The sequence below is a fragment of the Sciurus vulgaris genome (assembly GCF_902686455.1).
Source record: "Sciurus vulgaris genome assembly, chromosome: 3".
Taxonomy (NCBI): domain Eukaryota; kingdom Metazoa; phylum Chordata; class Mammalia; order Rodentia; family Sciuridae; genus Sciurus; species Sciurus vulgaris.
In genome coordinates this window covers 7,717,044-7,731,474 of record NC_136463.1, presented here as the reverse complement: position 1 = coordinate 7,731,474, position 14,431 = coordinate 7,717,044, and the positions used below count along the sequence as shown (strand labels likewise).

Genomic DNA, 14,431 nt, shown 5'->3' with positions numbered 1-14,431 from the left:
CCTACACCAAAACTACACTGCAGCAATGCTCGGGAGCTCCAAAGCCTTGAGTAAAAAGACTAGTTCCTCATCAGTTCCTCTGTCCCTGGCACAGCGCCTGGTCCAGCTGCTGCAGCTGAGCTCTTACAGCAATCCCCAGTAGTTCTGGCTGCTGTGCAGAAGGAGGCAGGAGAGAGGAGGGCCGCTCCCTGGGTGCAGGGGAAGGGAGAGAGGGCTTCCAGGGCACATTTCCTCCAGGCCTCAGGGAAAGAAAGTTCTCGACAGCCTCCGGCACTGTTCAGTTCTGCCGGGAGAAGGACAACAGTGGCATCTTCAGGGCGGTCAGATGAACTTGGCCAGGGAAATGCAGCAGAAAGGCGGGGAGAGCAAGTCATGGTTTCAGAACACACTGGGTGGTGGGGACAACCGGCTGGCAGCTGGCCTCTGTTCGACCTGAAAACTACAGGTATTGTGCACAAATTCAAGCCACCTCACATGAAGCCCCTGCTCCACACTCTACTACCTTGGCATTTCCCCACATGCTGTTGGAAAGGCCTTGGAAACTCTCCCAGAGCTGGAAACTCAGGAGCAAGTGTCAGTCTCCAGCGCAAGCCACGGACACCAGTTTTGATCTTTTTAAAAGAAACAAAATTTAAGAATGAGATATTAGGACAGCTCGTGGAAACTCTGGGAATGCTGGGGAAGCAGTTAAGGGAACACGTAGGAACAGAGGAATGCTCTTTGATTTAGAGCCCAATCAAAGCATGCCACAGGGTGACTGTGGGGAGGACATCTTGTGGATACCCACACCTGCCTCCACCACCACCCAACATTTGGTACTTGGGAGCTGCGGCTGGGGAGGGGATACCTGCACCAATCAGCAGAATGAAATCCCCACCCTCTTCCCTGCCTTTGATCAAAGTCCCAGGCACAGACCTGCACCACAGCCATAGGGGTCCTGGGAAAAGACCCTGCCAGACAGACAGGAATTTCCTAGGGACAGAAAGAGATGCTGGCAACCTGAGTAAAGGTCATTTGCACCTGCAGACTGGGATTACAGAAACAGCCCCGCCACCAGAGGGCGTTCTGGGTTTGGGGCAAACTGAAAATGTAGAAGGGGTGGGAGCCAAAAATTTATATCCAAGTGTTGACTTGTCACTTACAAGTTATGTGGCCTGGGCAGGTAAATAAACTTCTCTGTGTTTTAGTCATGCACAGAATGTTCCTACCTACACTGCAAAGCTGATGTGTACACAAAATTAGATGATGTGGAAGACAGGCTTTGAAAACTGTATTAAATCCCTTTGCCTCTCAGTCTTGAGTCAACCACGGCAAAAATGAGAATTACATTCCCCATGTGGTAGGGCTACTGTGAGGGATACGGGAATATCATAACTTAATAATTTACTTACGAATTGATTTTTTTGATGCCTGGGATTTACCTCAAAATAATGGAGGTGAAGCCGGGCATGGTGGCACAGGTGTTAACCCAGTGGCTGAGGCAGGAGGATCCCAAGTTCAAAGTCAGCCTCAGCAAAAGGAAGGTGCTAAGCAACTCAGTGAGACCCTGTCTCTAAATAAAATACAAAACAGGGCTGGGGGTGTGGCTCGGTGGTCGAGTGCCTGGAGTTCAATCCCCGGTACGGAAGCAATAATAATAATGGAGGTGGTGGGTGGGAGAGGAAGCTGGAGGGCTGCGGAGGGCCTGACCGTGAGACAGACACCGCGGTGGCACATCGTGCTGTTTCCTCCACACTGGTGTGAGCGTGAAATCTCCCATGATAGACTCTTAAAACGAAGGCTCTTGAACAGACTCTTGAACTGACCCAGGAGAAGCTGGCCAGCAGCCTCCAGGTTTATCACCAAGGGTCACCCCGACCCCGCAGGCAGGCAGTGCCCACTGCCCTCCTTCCCCGCGGGACGGCTGCATCGGGGGCGCATCTGAAACGCGATGGGCAACTCCGAAACGCTCGTCCACCGGGACACCGACGCCGAACAGCGCCCAGGGGCCCTGCGGGCAGCCTCCGCAAGCCAACCATTCCCAGGGGCAGGGGCGGCTCCGCTCTTCCCTGGGCTGCCCCGGGCCACTGCCCTGGAGGATTCGGGCAGGTGAGCCCCGGCGCGCCTCAGCCCGACGCGGGGAAGGGCCCACCGGCGGCGAGGTGCGCGGTCGCAGGACACAAGGACCCACGCTGGCGTGGAGACGGCCCAGAAGAAGACGCGAGCGTGGTGTCGCCGTCCGGCCGCCGTTAATAACGATCACTAACTCGCCTGCGAGCAGTTCTCCAAGGAGGAAAGACCCCAGCCGTGAGGCTCTGGCCAGCAGTTACGCTGCCCGGAACAAACATGGCTCCCGGCGGGGCGGAAGCGCGGTCGCCCCCAACAAAGATGGCGGTGGGGCGGGGCTGGCGGCGGAAGCGGCCGGTGGCCGACTAACCGGGGCACCATGGCGGCTGCGGCTGTCTCCCCGGCGATGAAGCGACTGGATCTCCGCGACCCCGCGGCGCTTTTCGAGACTCATGGGGCTGAGGAGATCCGTGGGCTGGAGCGCCAGGTTCGGGCCGAGATCGAGCACAAGAAGGAGGAGCTGCGGCAGATGGTGGGCGAGCGGTACCGCGACCTGATCGAGGCGGCCGACACCATCGGACAGATGCGCCGCTGCGCCGAGGGGCTGGTGGACGCCGTGAAGGCCACCGACCAGTACTGTGCCCGCCTCCGCCAGGCCGGCTGGCCGCGGCCCCCACGCGCCCCGCAGGTGGGTCCCGCCCGCCGCGCCCTCACCTTCCCGGAGCCGCCGGCCGGGGCGCTCGCTGGGCCGTGCGTCCTCGCCGCGCTCGCCTCGGGCTTAGCTGAGACGCCAGGGGTCTCCCGACGGCGCGGCTGCTGCGTGCACCCCGCCTCCGGACGCCGGTTTTCAGGGAGAGATGCCTCTCCCCGCGGCCGCGCCCAGCCTCCCCCTCTCCCGCCCCCAGCACCTTCCCTAGAGCCAAAGGGCTGCCCCAGCTCGGGGGGTCGGAGGGGAGCCCGGCCTCCAGGCCCTCGCCCTCGAGCAGCGGAGCGTTTTCAGGGTAGAGAGCGAGGGTCGGTTCAGACCACCCCGTCTTCATCCCCCCGATGCTAACGTTCACACCCATGTGGAAGGACGGGCGGTAGGCATCCAGCGCGGCCGCGCGCCTGCTTGGGAGTGCTGACCTACGGAGGAACGCAGAGGAGCCCCGAGGGGAGCCGGTGAACAGAGAATCTGTCCATACCCGGGGAGGAGCCTGCCTGCAGCGTGCAAGAAGAAACTGCCCAAGTGCTATCCAGCTCCCGTTTGAAACTTCCTCGCGTCACCTGGGTTTCAGAAAAATCCAGGCCAGCAGACTGGGTATCACAGTAGAACAATACACAGAAGGCTGGGAATTGTATTTTTTAAGTCAGTGACCTCATCCCTCCCTAAGCTGTGCCCGCTCCGCACACAGGTAGCCAGACTTGGCTGTGACTGAGGCCTGCTTCCAGGCTTACTAAAAAGCTAACTTGTGTTATGCCTGATTTTAGAAATGTATTGATTTTCATAGTTATATATGATTTCTTCTTGGTCAGACACACAGAATTTGTGAGTCTTCTGTGTTCACCCAGTTCCTGCTCTGAAGACGCTTACATTCTAGGCAAGGAATAAAGCCATGGAAAGTTATCAGGAAAAATATAAATAACTTATAATAGCAGTTGGAAACATTTTAAGATAAAAGTGACTAATTTCCAAAATAATTGTGTCCTTTTACCTTAACAGTTCTGAAGGAAGTGACTTTAGGCTTGGGTCCTTCTCAGTGCCTTACCGAGGACCCTTAAGGACAGAGGAGATGTGGAATATGGCTGTCTTAGTCCATGTATGCTGCTGTAACAACATCCTTGGGATTGGCTGATTCATAATGACATACTTCCACAGTTCTAGGGCCTGGGAAGTCCAAGATAAATGTGATGGCGTTGGATGTCTGCGAGGATCCTGCTGCTGCCCCTTTACCTGGCAGAAGCAGGAGAGCATAAGGGGTCTAGGCTGGTTTCTCCAGCACTCTGTAGGGCACTGATCCCTTCATAAGGGAACGCTTGAAGGCAGGGAGTCCTGAAGTGAGGGGACAGACTGGGAAAAGGAGAGGACTGAAGACTGAGCAGATGAATATTTGGTGCAGGATTGGTGAAGAAGAGCAGTCAGCAAAGCCCACAGTGCCCCCCCAGAAACTGGAGAAACAGGAGGAAGGCTGAAGGTCAGGGAAGAGAGGAGGAAGCTCACCAAGGGTTAGCCCACAGGGTTCCCTCATGTCAAGAAGTCAAGAGGATCACTGACAACCAGAGGGCAAGATAAAGGTTTACATCAGAACTTGATGCCTTCTGAGTAGCACTGAGTTCAGCTTAAAGAAAGCTTTAGGTCCTAACACTCCGTGACTGCAGGACACTAACCTCTGACCTCTGCTTTTGTTTGCTCTTCTGACTTCATTGCCCTTTCCTGCAGCCACAGCCGCCATCCCAGGAGAAGTTCTACAGCATGGCTGCCCAGATCAAACTACTCTTAGAAATTCCTGAGAAGATCTGGAGCTTCATGGAGGCCTCTCAGTATCTCCATGCTACACAGCTCTACCTGCTTTGCTGCCACCTTCACAGCCTGCTCCAGCTGGATTCTTCTAGTTCCCGATACAACCCCATCCTTTCCCGATTCCCTATACTCATCCGGCAGGTAGCAGCAGCCAGCCACTTCCGGTAAGTGGATCTGACATAAGACCTCTGGTGATGGCCAAGCCTCATCACTACAATTTTATGGGATCTGGCTTCTTTCCATGGCTTTTCATCCAAGAAAATGGTAAAAATTCCATGTTGATCTTTGTCATCTCTCTAGATCAACCATTCTACACGAAAGCAAGATGTTACTTAAATGCCAAGCTGTGTCTGACCAAGCTATAGCTGAGGCCCTCTGCTCTATAATGCTCTTAGAGGAGAGTTCTCCCCGCCAAGCCCTGACAGACTTCCTCTTGGCCAGAAAGACAACTATTCAGAAACTTCTCAACCAGCCACACCATGGTGGGTGTGCCTTCTTTCCAAAGTTTGCTCCTTAAGCATGGGATGGAACAGGATGAGCTCAGGGAAAATGAGGTATCCAGAGTGATCTGTTCTTCACTAAAAAAACTTTAATAGAGGATGGTTTTCTCATAGGTGCTGGCATCAAGGCCCAGATTTGCTCCTTGGTGGAGTTGCTGGCCACCACTTTGAACCAGGCTCATGCCCTTTTCTACACTTTGCCAGAAGGTCTGCTGCCAGATCCATCGCTGCCATGTGGCTTGCTCTTCTCTACTCTGGAGACTATCACAGGCCAGAATCCTACTGGTGAGCTCTTAACCAGCTGTTTCTCCTGGTTCACTCAACCATGCTAGCCTGTGCTAAAGCTCTAGGGATAGAGCAGTGAACTGGACAAACCTGGACACTTCCTTTGTGGTGGTCACAGTCTAGTGAGGCAGATGCAGAACTCACAAATGTGAGTCAATACTGGTTGTTGCTGTCAATGTGCACAGTACAAGTTGCCTTGGAACTTACAAGTTCAGAGATGGCCTTCAGGTGAAATTGTCTTTAAACTCAAAGCTGAAGGTTGAATTAGAGTTACTCAGGTGAAGATGGCAAGAAGAGAATTCTAGACAAAGGGAATTCTAGACAGGGTGAGCAGAGTCTTGAGGCAAGCAGGATGTTAGTGTATTGAGAAACTGAAGAAAGCCAGTGAGACTGAGGTTCAGTGGGTGATGAGGAGGGAAGCAGGAGAGGGAAATTGGAGCCAGGTAATGCTAAGACTTATGGGCCAAGCTGGACCAATCCAAAGAACAGTGCTAATCTTCTTAGACTTTACAGGCTTGGTGTGGTCCCTCTATTTCCCAGACATCCCCTACATCTTTGGTTAGCATTTGTCCCAACTGTAATTAAATAAATGCTTTGGCTTTTGTGTAGTAAGCAGTAGAGTCCCATGGGGTAAGGGATACTGAGCGAAGGCTGTCACTGTGGTCTAGGAGCCAGCCACTGGAGCTTGGGTTAGGAGGGAGCAGTAAAGATGGAACTCATTGGACAGCTCAGATACCTGTTGAGGAGAGGATGTGGTGAAGGATTAGCTGGATAGGGTGTAGGAAGGAAGGTGTCCAGAGGAACTGGTTTGAAGAGACTGGTGATGGTTGACATGCAAATGTCACCTTGAAGATAACTGAGACCTTGGAATGGGGAGTGGGTGGGCGACTGGGCCCAGAAAACAGCAGTGAAAGGACTGGATAGACACATAGGTGCAGTGCATCTGTATATGGCAATTATTTGAAGCCAAGGGAATGGATGCCATCATCAGTAAGCAAAGAAAATGACAGAAGGTGGTGCCGCGTGGAACTCTAGTGCTCCAAGATCAGACAGAAGTGTCAGCAAAATAGACTGAGGATGTACAAAGGTGGAAAGGAGTGTGGTCATGGCCAGCTGGTCATTTCCAGAGGGAGAGGTGATGTCATGCAGGGCCATCTTTGAGTGACTGCTCTCAGCAAGGGCACCACTGCTTCGGTGTCCCTGCAGATGCTTACATTCAGTATTTTATCATCGTCACTAAAGATGAGTATTGGCTCATCTGTCATGGCACTGGAAAAGTACAAGAGACTGCATAGGGACCTTGTGCACAGAATACAGTGAGCAGCTCCTCCCAGCGATGACCAGCATCGGCCTGCAGAGCTACCGGCAACTCACTCATCAGGGTGGGTGCTCAACACTTCTCCCCTTAGATCTTCAAGGGAAGCAGGAGGAGGAAAGGGAAAGGATTAGCTTATATGTTCATGAAAACTGAAGTTCTACTTTTTAAAATGTCAAGGACGGCCAGGCATGGTGGCCACAACTGTAGTCCCAGCTGTGCAGGAGGTTGAAGCAGGAAGACCTGTGGGGTCCAGGGTTCACTGCCAGCCTGAGCAATATAATGAGAAAAGAAAACAAAGATAAGGACTACTCAGCACTCATTTCTTCCCTCATTCTTCCCTTCCTGACCTTTGTCATTCTTTTCAGTCAATGGGATGGCCAGAGTTACAGGGACGCTGTGTATGCTCTACTTTATTTTTCTACCTATTTCAGGGGGCCAGTTTGACCTACGCAGAGAAAAATGAAATGATTTCTGGAAATTTCTCTAGATTCATTTTTAATATGCTATTCAGAATATGGCCTAAGTTGCTTCTCACTCGACCTTTTCTCTAGGAAAGGGCATCAGTGTCTTGAAAGGGGAGATGAAGCTCTGCAGCTGGTTCAGATACCTGCCAGCATCTGTCATTGAGTTCCAGCCAGCACTCCGAACCCTTGCACATCCCATCAGCCAGGAATACCTGAGAGATACACTGCAGAAATGGATCCACATGTGAGTAGCCTTGAGGCCAGCTTTATCCCTCTGCAGCCGTGGATATGACCATACAGGGATGTGAAGAGATGTGCCACATGTCAACTGCTCACTCAGGGCCATTCCGGCCTCCATGGCCACTTAGCACCTACCTTGGGAGAACCAAGGAGTAATTTGTCTTTGAAAATATTATGCAGAGGCTTTACAATTCTCTGTATGAGTTCTGCAACCCCTAAGCTTGTTTCAGTGCATTGATTTTTGAAGCCATTCCGTGGGGGCTAGACTTTCTTCCATACCCCAGGGAAGCAAGAGTGGGCCTGGTGAGAGGCCAGACTCCACACCCCAGTCCAGCCAGAATCACACTATGTTGATAGACTGACAGATACCTCTCAACACCCTTTAGATAGACAGACATGGTTTACAAATGGGATCCTCATGTGTTTCTTATTAAAGGCATGAGAATCCCAAAGAAAATGAGCCCACAGGACACAGGAATGATCTGTTGGGTACAGTGGCACATTCCTGTAATCCCAGCTACTTGGAAAACCAAGACAGTATAATCTCAAGTTTGAAGCGAAGCCAGCCTTGGCAATTTAGAGCCTTGTCTCAAAGGGGGTGCTGATGTAGCTTAGTGGTAGAGTGCCTCTGGGTTCGCTCCCCCAGCATCACGAAAATAGGAAAGGAATGATCTCATTGCAGGTGTAACGAAGACATTAAAAATGGCATCACCAACCTTCTTATGTATGTGAAGAGCATGAAGGGTCTCGCAGGGATCCGAGATGCCATGTGGGAGTTACTTACCAATGAGTCCGCCAATCACAGCTGGGAGGTGGTGTGTCAGCGGCTTCTGGAGAGGCCACTCTTATTCTGGGAGGACATGATGCAGCAGCTCTTCCTGGACCGGTTACAGGTGAGGTGGAAAATCACATGGGCCAGCATTTCACAGCCCAACCCTAATGTGGTCTGTGTCTGTCTTGGAAGACTTCTGTCACTTCCTCAGTGCATTCTTTCCCTACTTAATAACACAGCCAGGTTCCAGAGCTAACAAAGACACTAGGCCTTAGGCAGATGGCCAGAGTCAACCCATGTCCATCAGTCTTGGCATCTTTGTTCTCTGCTACACCATGTCAACTTCCTAAACATGAAGAACATTCTGATAACTAGGATAAATTGTGATTTGGGTAACTCTCGTTTTGAAATTTCCTTAAAGGAATAGTGATTAAAACTCTTTTCTCATTCTCTCTTAGACTCTGACAAAAGAAGGCTTTGAATCCATCTCCAGGAGCTCCAAAGAACTCCTGGTCTCAGCTTTGCAGGAGCTTGAGAGCAGCACCAACAACTCCACATCAAATAAGCACATCCACTTTGAGCAGAACATGTCTCTCTTCCTCTGGTCAGAGAGTCCCAGTGACCTGCCTCCAGATGCTGCCTGGGTCAACGTGGCAAACCGGACTCAGTTCACCAATAGTGGCCTCTCAATGAAAGCCCAAGCTGTTAGCCCTTGTGTGCAGAACTTCTGCTCTGCCCTGGACTCCAAACTGAAGGTTAAATTGGATGACCTCCTGGCTTACCTTCCCTCTGATGATGTGCCTCTGCCCAAGGATACTGTCCCCGTGCAGGCCAGGAACTCTGCCTTTGACAGATACGCAGATGCTGGGACTGTGCAGGACATGCTACAGACTCACTCTGTGGCATGCATCAAGCACATCATGGATTGCATCAAGGTGGAGCTGCAGAACATCGAGGAAGTTGTGCAGGGCCAGCAGGATGTCCTCCAAGGCACCAAGCTGCATGCAGTCCTTTTCATGGCCAGACTCTGCCAGTCTCTGGGAGAACTGTGCCCCCACCTGAAGCAGTGTATTGTGGGAAAGTCCAGGAGCTCTGACAAACCAGCAAGGGAGGCTAGAGTCGTGAAAAAGCCAGGGAAGGGCAAAGCTCCGGAAATCCTTCCTGTGCAGGCCAAGTGGCAAGAGGTTAAAGATGTTCTTCTCCAGCAGAGTGTGATGGGCTACCGGGTCTGGAGCTCAGCCGTTGTGAGAGTGAGTGATGGGACTTCACAGGATCCCTGGGTCACCTCCCTTGCTCATGTTCCAGTCTTGCCAACCTCTTAAGGTGCCTCAGTAGTAAGGGAATAACAGTGCTTATCTCATGTAGTTACTTTGGCCTTGTATTTGTTTTTAGCCCAGATTTTATAGATGGAAGCCCTGCATTTTTACCTTTCATCAGATGGAAATGAAAGGCTTCCTGCCTGGGCGGAGCTCCATATTTCTGGGTCTTCAGGGTAAATGCCGTAATCCCTTCAGTCTCTACTCATCTTTTACGTATGACATTTGACATTAGTAGGGAGGTTGGCAACCACATTCCCATTGCTGATCGTGGCAACTGGATCAAAGGAGAGTGGTGTTAGCCACTTGTCACCCCACACCTGACCCCCAGGAGTGGGTGGTGGTAGTTTTAAACAAACTCTACAAAAGCTCTGAAGGGCTTACATGTGGCCATTCACTTTTTATCACCAGGTTCTGATTCATGGATTCACCCAGTCATTGCTTTTAGATGATGCTGGCTCAGTCCTGGCCACAGCCACCAACTGGGATGAACTAGAAATTCAAGAGGAGACAGAGTCTGGCAGCAGTGTCACATCCAAGATCCGACTTCCTACACAGGTGAGCACTTTTCCATTGTCCATTTCAGCCCAGGGGCCTGGGCTGAAAAAGGAATAGAACTGCTTTTGGGGGAAGCAAAACCATTTTAGAAAATCATTCAGCATTGCAACTTCTGAGTAGTAGCTCAAAGTAAAGTTCAACTTTACTGTGGGGGCAGAGTGGATGTAGCACCACTTCAATAGCAGACTGTCTGAAGAGGTCAATAAATGATTTTCTTTTTGTAGCATGGGCTCTGTGCTAGTTATAGAACCATGTACCCTGAAGTGACAACAGCAGCATAAAGTGTAGTGCCACCTGCCAGGCCAACCTCAGGCCATGGAAAGGACAACTTAATGAGGGGCTTTGTGTCTGTTAAACAGTCTGCCTGTAAGAGGCTTCTTCATTGGAGAGGGCAAGGTCCCCATGTGTGTGCCTTGTAAAGATAAATGGACCCACTTTTACTATGAATGGTCATTTAATTGGTGCAAGCTGGCAATATGACATTCCTTGTTCTTTCAGCCATCCTGGTATGTGCAGTCCTTCCTCTTCAGCTTATGCCAGGAAATTAATCGGGTTGGAGGTCATGCCTTGCCAAAGGTGACGCTACAGGAGATACTGAAAAGCTGCATGGATCAAGTGGTAGCTGCCTATGAGAAACTTTCAGAAGAAAAGCAGGTTAAGGTAGGTACCTGAGTGTTTTCCCACTGAAAACTAGAAACCTCAGCCGATTTTGGGCTTGGGCATTTCACATCAGGCTCCAAAGTGTGTAGTACCCAGCCCAGGTATCTGGTTTTATAAATACGCACTAACTGGTTTGGAGTGGCTTCCAGCTCTGCCATTTTGCACCCACTCTCAAGGGTCAAACAGGTCTTCATGGAGAAGGCAGTTGACGGATAAAAGCTATCATAGGATCAAAGGCCCAGCTTGCAAGCCTGGCACTGCCACTTTTCACCAGGCAAGCTTCAGGCAAATCATTAACCTGTTTCCTCAGCATCAAATGTGACCAGTAGCTGACCTGCTCAACTGGTTTCTTCACCCATAAAATGAAGCACACCCCACGCTGTGCCCACTGCAGTGGGAGAGGGCAGTGACTGTGACAAGGCAGGTGCAAGCACACAGAAGTGCTCACTTCAGGGAAGTCCTGTCCCCAGCCTTCACAGCCCTCTTGCTTTCCGTGATACTTTCTGCCCCTGGGTTCCATGCCACTTAATTAGCAACATTTTTGAGAGGTACCAGTCCTGGTTTGGGGAGGAATCTGGTTCAGTCTCCTGGGCTCCCACACATCCATCTCCCTCATGGAGGAAGCCTGTTCCTTTGCAGTAGCCATCAACAGCATTGAGGCCTTTCTTTAGGGCTGGGACTTTTCCCCGATGTTTGGTTTTGAGATGAAATTTCTTACATAACCTGCTGTTGTTGAGAATAAACTGGCTCTGAGTGGGAACAGCATCTGCTTCTGACGTACCATGCTGAGGCCACTCAGAACACACAGCTGTTCTTTGTGCCACAGAAGGAGCAGCCTCTCAGCAGGGTGGGAATTCACTTGCAGAGAGAAGGTGCATTCCCAGTAACCCAGAACCGGGCACTACAGCTCCTGTACGACCTGCGCTACCTCAGCATTGTTCTGACAACCAAGGGTGAGGAGGTGAAGAGTGGCCGAAACAAACCCGACTCCAGGTGCCATATCCTCTCCCGGGCTCCCCAAGGCAGTCTCGTATAGTGCAAGTACCAACATTCCCCCACTTCCAGCGTTTGTCTGAGGGTTTTTTGATTTTACAATGGGGGTAAGTGATAAGCATTCAGTAGAAACTGCAATTCAAATTTTGACTTTGGATCTCTCCCCGGCCACAATACATGTGATGTGACCCTCTCCTAGTGCCACATTCTGTGTTGCCGAGCTGTGATGTTCAGCTATGAATTTATAGAGGAGGGTTTTGGGGGATGTGGCCCCACTGAAGTCAAGGAGCACCTGTAGCCCTTTCCAGGATGCTCCCCAGGTCTTAAGACAGTGAGTGCTAGTGTTACCAGCCCATCAAATAATGGCTGCCTGCCGGATAAATTCCATAGTCAAGAGAAGTAGGTGGAGCCTTATTCCTGCGTCAGCCTCACCACTGCTCATGTAACTCGAGCTCTTAATGCTCCCCCTAAAAACTCAACGTGGGCAAGAGGCAGACTTGACTTCATCACGGCAGGTGACTTCGTAACACAAGTACCAAGTCACCACTTCAGCTGTCTGAGATCTACTTCGTGGTTTCTGTTATACCTGTAAAATACAGTAAGACTGTTTCTTGTCCTTAAACGTTATGGAGAATAATGATCCTAATCCTCTCAGGATTGAGAAAGTGACTGACCACCTGGAGGCACTCATTGATCCTTTTGACCTGGACGTCTTCACACCACACTTCAACAGCAACCTCAACCGCCTGGTGCAGCGAACTTCTGTAAGTCAGGTCCCAGGTGCCTGGGGAGAACTAAGTGCCACAGGCTCAAATTGTAAAATAAATCTGCTCCTGTACTTCCTACTCCTCAATGCAGTCTTGGGAGGGGGCAAGACACAAACAGCTGAGTATAGTTATAATGGCTAAAAGAGGATTAGACAAAATCCCACACACGGGGCACCATGATCATGACCCCTTTATTTGTACATAAGGATTATTAGTTTTACCCAAGCCTCAGAAATAGGAATAATAAAAACTGTTACCAGGAGATTCTGAGCCATGGCAGTGATTTTAAAAAAAAAGCAATTTGAAGCATTAACACACTGAAAGAACAGCCCCCAAAGAGGTCATTCTCTCTGACCTGGACAGCCGAAGCCCCACATTGTCCTGTGGTCCTTTTGTCAGGTTCTGTTTGGCTTGGTTACCGGCACAGAGAGTCAGTTCACCCCCCGGAGCAGCACATTCAACTCCCAGGAACCCCACAACATACTGCCACTGGCATCAAGTCAGATCAGGTAAACGATTTGAAGAGACTTTGTTGGGCCCCAAAGCTGCCTGTTCATGCCACTGAAATTCTTTGCTCTCATCTTGGAGGTTTGGACTTCTCCCACTGAGCATGACAAGCACTCGGAAGGCCAAGTCAACCAGCAGAAGTATCGAAACAAAAGCCCAGGTTAGTACCAAGAGCAAGAGGGTCTTCCTATGGATCCTGTCCCCATCTCCCCAAGCCACCCAATCAGCTCCCTTTGAAAAAACTGATAACGAACTGCGTGACAAAATGCACTAATGCTGCTTTTAATGGCGGCACAATAGAGAAATACAAGGTTTTACTAGCTTGAGCTAATATAAGTTTTTAAAGATGCCCATTGACACTATCAAGTAGCCTCATAATTTAAATGTATCCCAGGCTGCAAGGCTGTAGAAAATGTCGACAGGATGGAGACGATTCCTTGCATTTAGTAGAGTAACAAAGAGTTCGTGGTCAACCTGCCATTATGATTATACTTACTTGGAGAAAAGTCCTTTTGTTCTGGTGATGGTTTCATCTTCCATTATCTTTTAGTTGGGTGGAAAATAAAAGCTTGCTTCCTCAAATTTTACATTTTCTTAATACACATTTTGTTTCAGTAGGATGCCTCCATTAAGCCTGCAGGAGTCCTCCTGGGTATTTCTGAATTGTGTTGTGTATGCGTGTGTTTGAGAGTTCAAACAGCCTGTCTTCTTACAGCATTTAGTTGTTGTTTGCTTTATTGTTAGACAAAACATTAGCAATGTGTCCTTTCCGTATTCCCTGTCCTTAAAATCTGGTTTTTAAAATCTGAGAGACAGTAGATTAAAAAAGAAAGGTCAAGTTCTTGCCAAAACCCCGTGCCCCATCAGCATGGCCTTTGCTATAGTGTCCTCCATACTACGTTTCCATGGCACGCAGCTGGCCTTTAAAGTCTCTCCCTGCTAGAGGAACAGCCCATGGAAGGGAGGTATGCGTGTGTTCTTTCCCTAGGACAATCCTCATTCTCAGATTTTAGCTGTTACATAATGAAATCCCGTGCTGTTCCATGTCGTTTTCCAATCCTAACAAACAGCAGAGTCATCCATGCTTCTCAGCTCTGCTATACTTGTGTGGCCTCCGAGTGGAATGGAGTGTCAGGGGAGAGGGCAGGTGGCTTCCGGTGGACTCTAAGGCACTTCCTCTACTTCCAATGGCAGGTTGGTCCCCCGGAACTCTCCAGAGCAGATGACCCGATGCATCCTGGCTCCTTATTCAGACAGCTCGTCAGCGAGGAAGACGACTCATCTGCATCTTCATTATTCAAACTTGGCTGGCTCTCTAGTATGACTAAATAATTGGGAATACTTCCATCTCTCTAAATAAATACTGCTGCATTCTTTTCTCCTAAAGGTGCCTCTGCTCATTTGTTTCTAAGCCACGCCAATCTTTCCAGTTTCAGTGATGGAATGAGGCCCCCAGTCACATTAGGGGTGACTTTAAACATAAAGTTAATCCTTGTCCAACACTT

General features: G+C 50.1%; 2 protein-coding genes across 6 annotated transcripts in view; one reads left to right on the top strand and one right to left on the bottom strand.

Moving 5' to 3' along the window:
- Window positions 1–3,140, bottom strand: part of SLC39A11 (solute carrier family 39 member 11) — a 398,609-nt gene extending 395,469 nt beyond the window's left edge. Inside the window, exon 1 of the mRNA XM_079132336.1 lies at window positions 2,761–3,140. The gene's annotated coding sequence lies outside the window, so the exon portion shown is untranslated. The remainder of the gene's footprint in view (window positions 1–2,760) is intronic.
- COG1 (component of oligomeric golgi complex 1) lies at window positions 2,374–14,312 on the top strand. 5 transcript variants are annotated; one of them, XM_079132325.1, is made up of 15 exons: window positions 2,374–2,734; window positions 4,466–4,710; window positions 4,847–5,028; window positions 5,161–5,331; window positions 7,201–7,357; window positions 8,036–8,246; window positions 8,584–9,375; window positions 9,853–9,999; window positions 10,498–10,659; window positions 11,525–11,652; window positions 12,308–12,416; window positions 12,819–12,928; window positions 13,008–13,086; window positions 13,545–13,578; window positions 14,121–14,312. In XM_079132325.1, the coding sequence occupies exons 1-15, from the start codon at window positions 2,426–2,428 to the stop codon at window positions 14,150–14,152; spliced, it is 2,868 nt and encodes a 955-aa protein (XP_078988451.1). In that variant the 5' UTR covers window positions 2,374–2,425; the 3' UTR covers window positions 14,153–14,312. The 5 variants fall into 5 exon arrangements, with proteins under 5 accessions (XP_078988451.1, XP_078988452.1, XP_078988453.1 ...); XM_079132326.1 differs by lacking the exon at window positions 13,545–13,578 and adding an exon at window positions 13,836–13,891 and having other exon boundaries at window positions 14,121–14,278; XM_079132327.1 differs by having other exon boundaries at window positions 13,542–13,578; window positions 14,121–14,278.
- Window positions 14,313–14,431: the final 119 nt, after the last annotated feature.

Coding starts and splice junctions, on each gene's coding strand:
- COG1 (XM_079132323.1), top strand. CDS start 2,426: ATGGCGGCTGCGGCTGTCTCCCCGGCGATGAAGCGACTGGATCTCCGC. Junction 9,376..9,852: donor GGAGCTCAGCCGTTGTGAGA/GTGAGTGATGGG, acceptor TTTTATCACCAG/GTTCTGATTCATGGATTCAC. Junction 12,417..12,818: donor GCCTGGTGCAGCGAACTTCT/GTAAGTCAGGTC, acceptor TCCTTTTGTCAG/GTTCTGTTTGGCTTGGTTAC.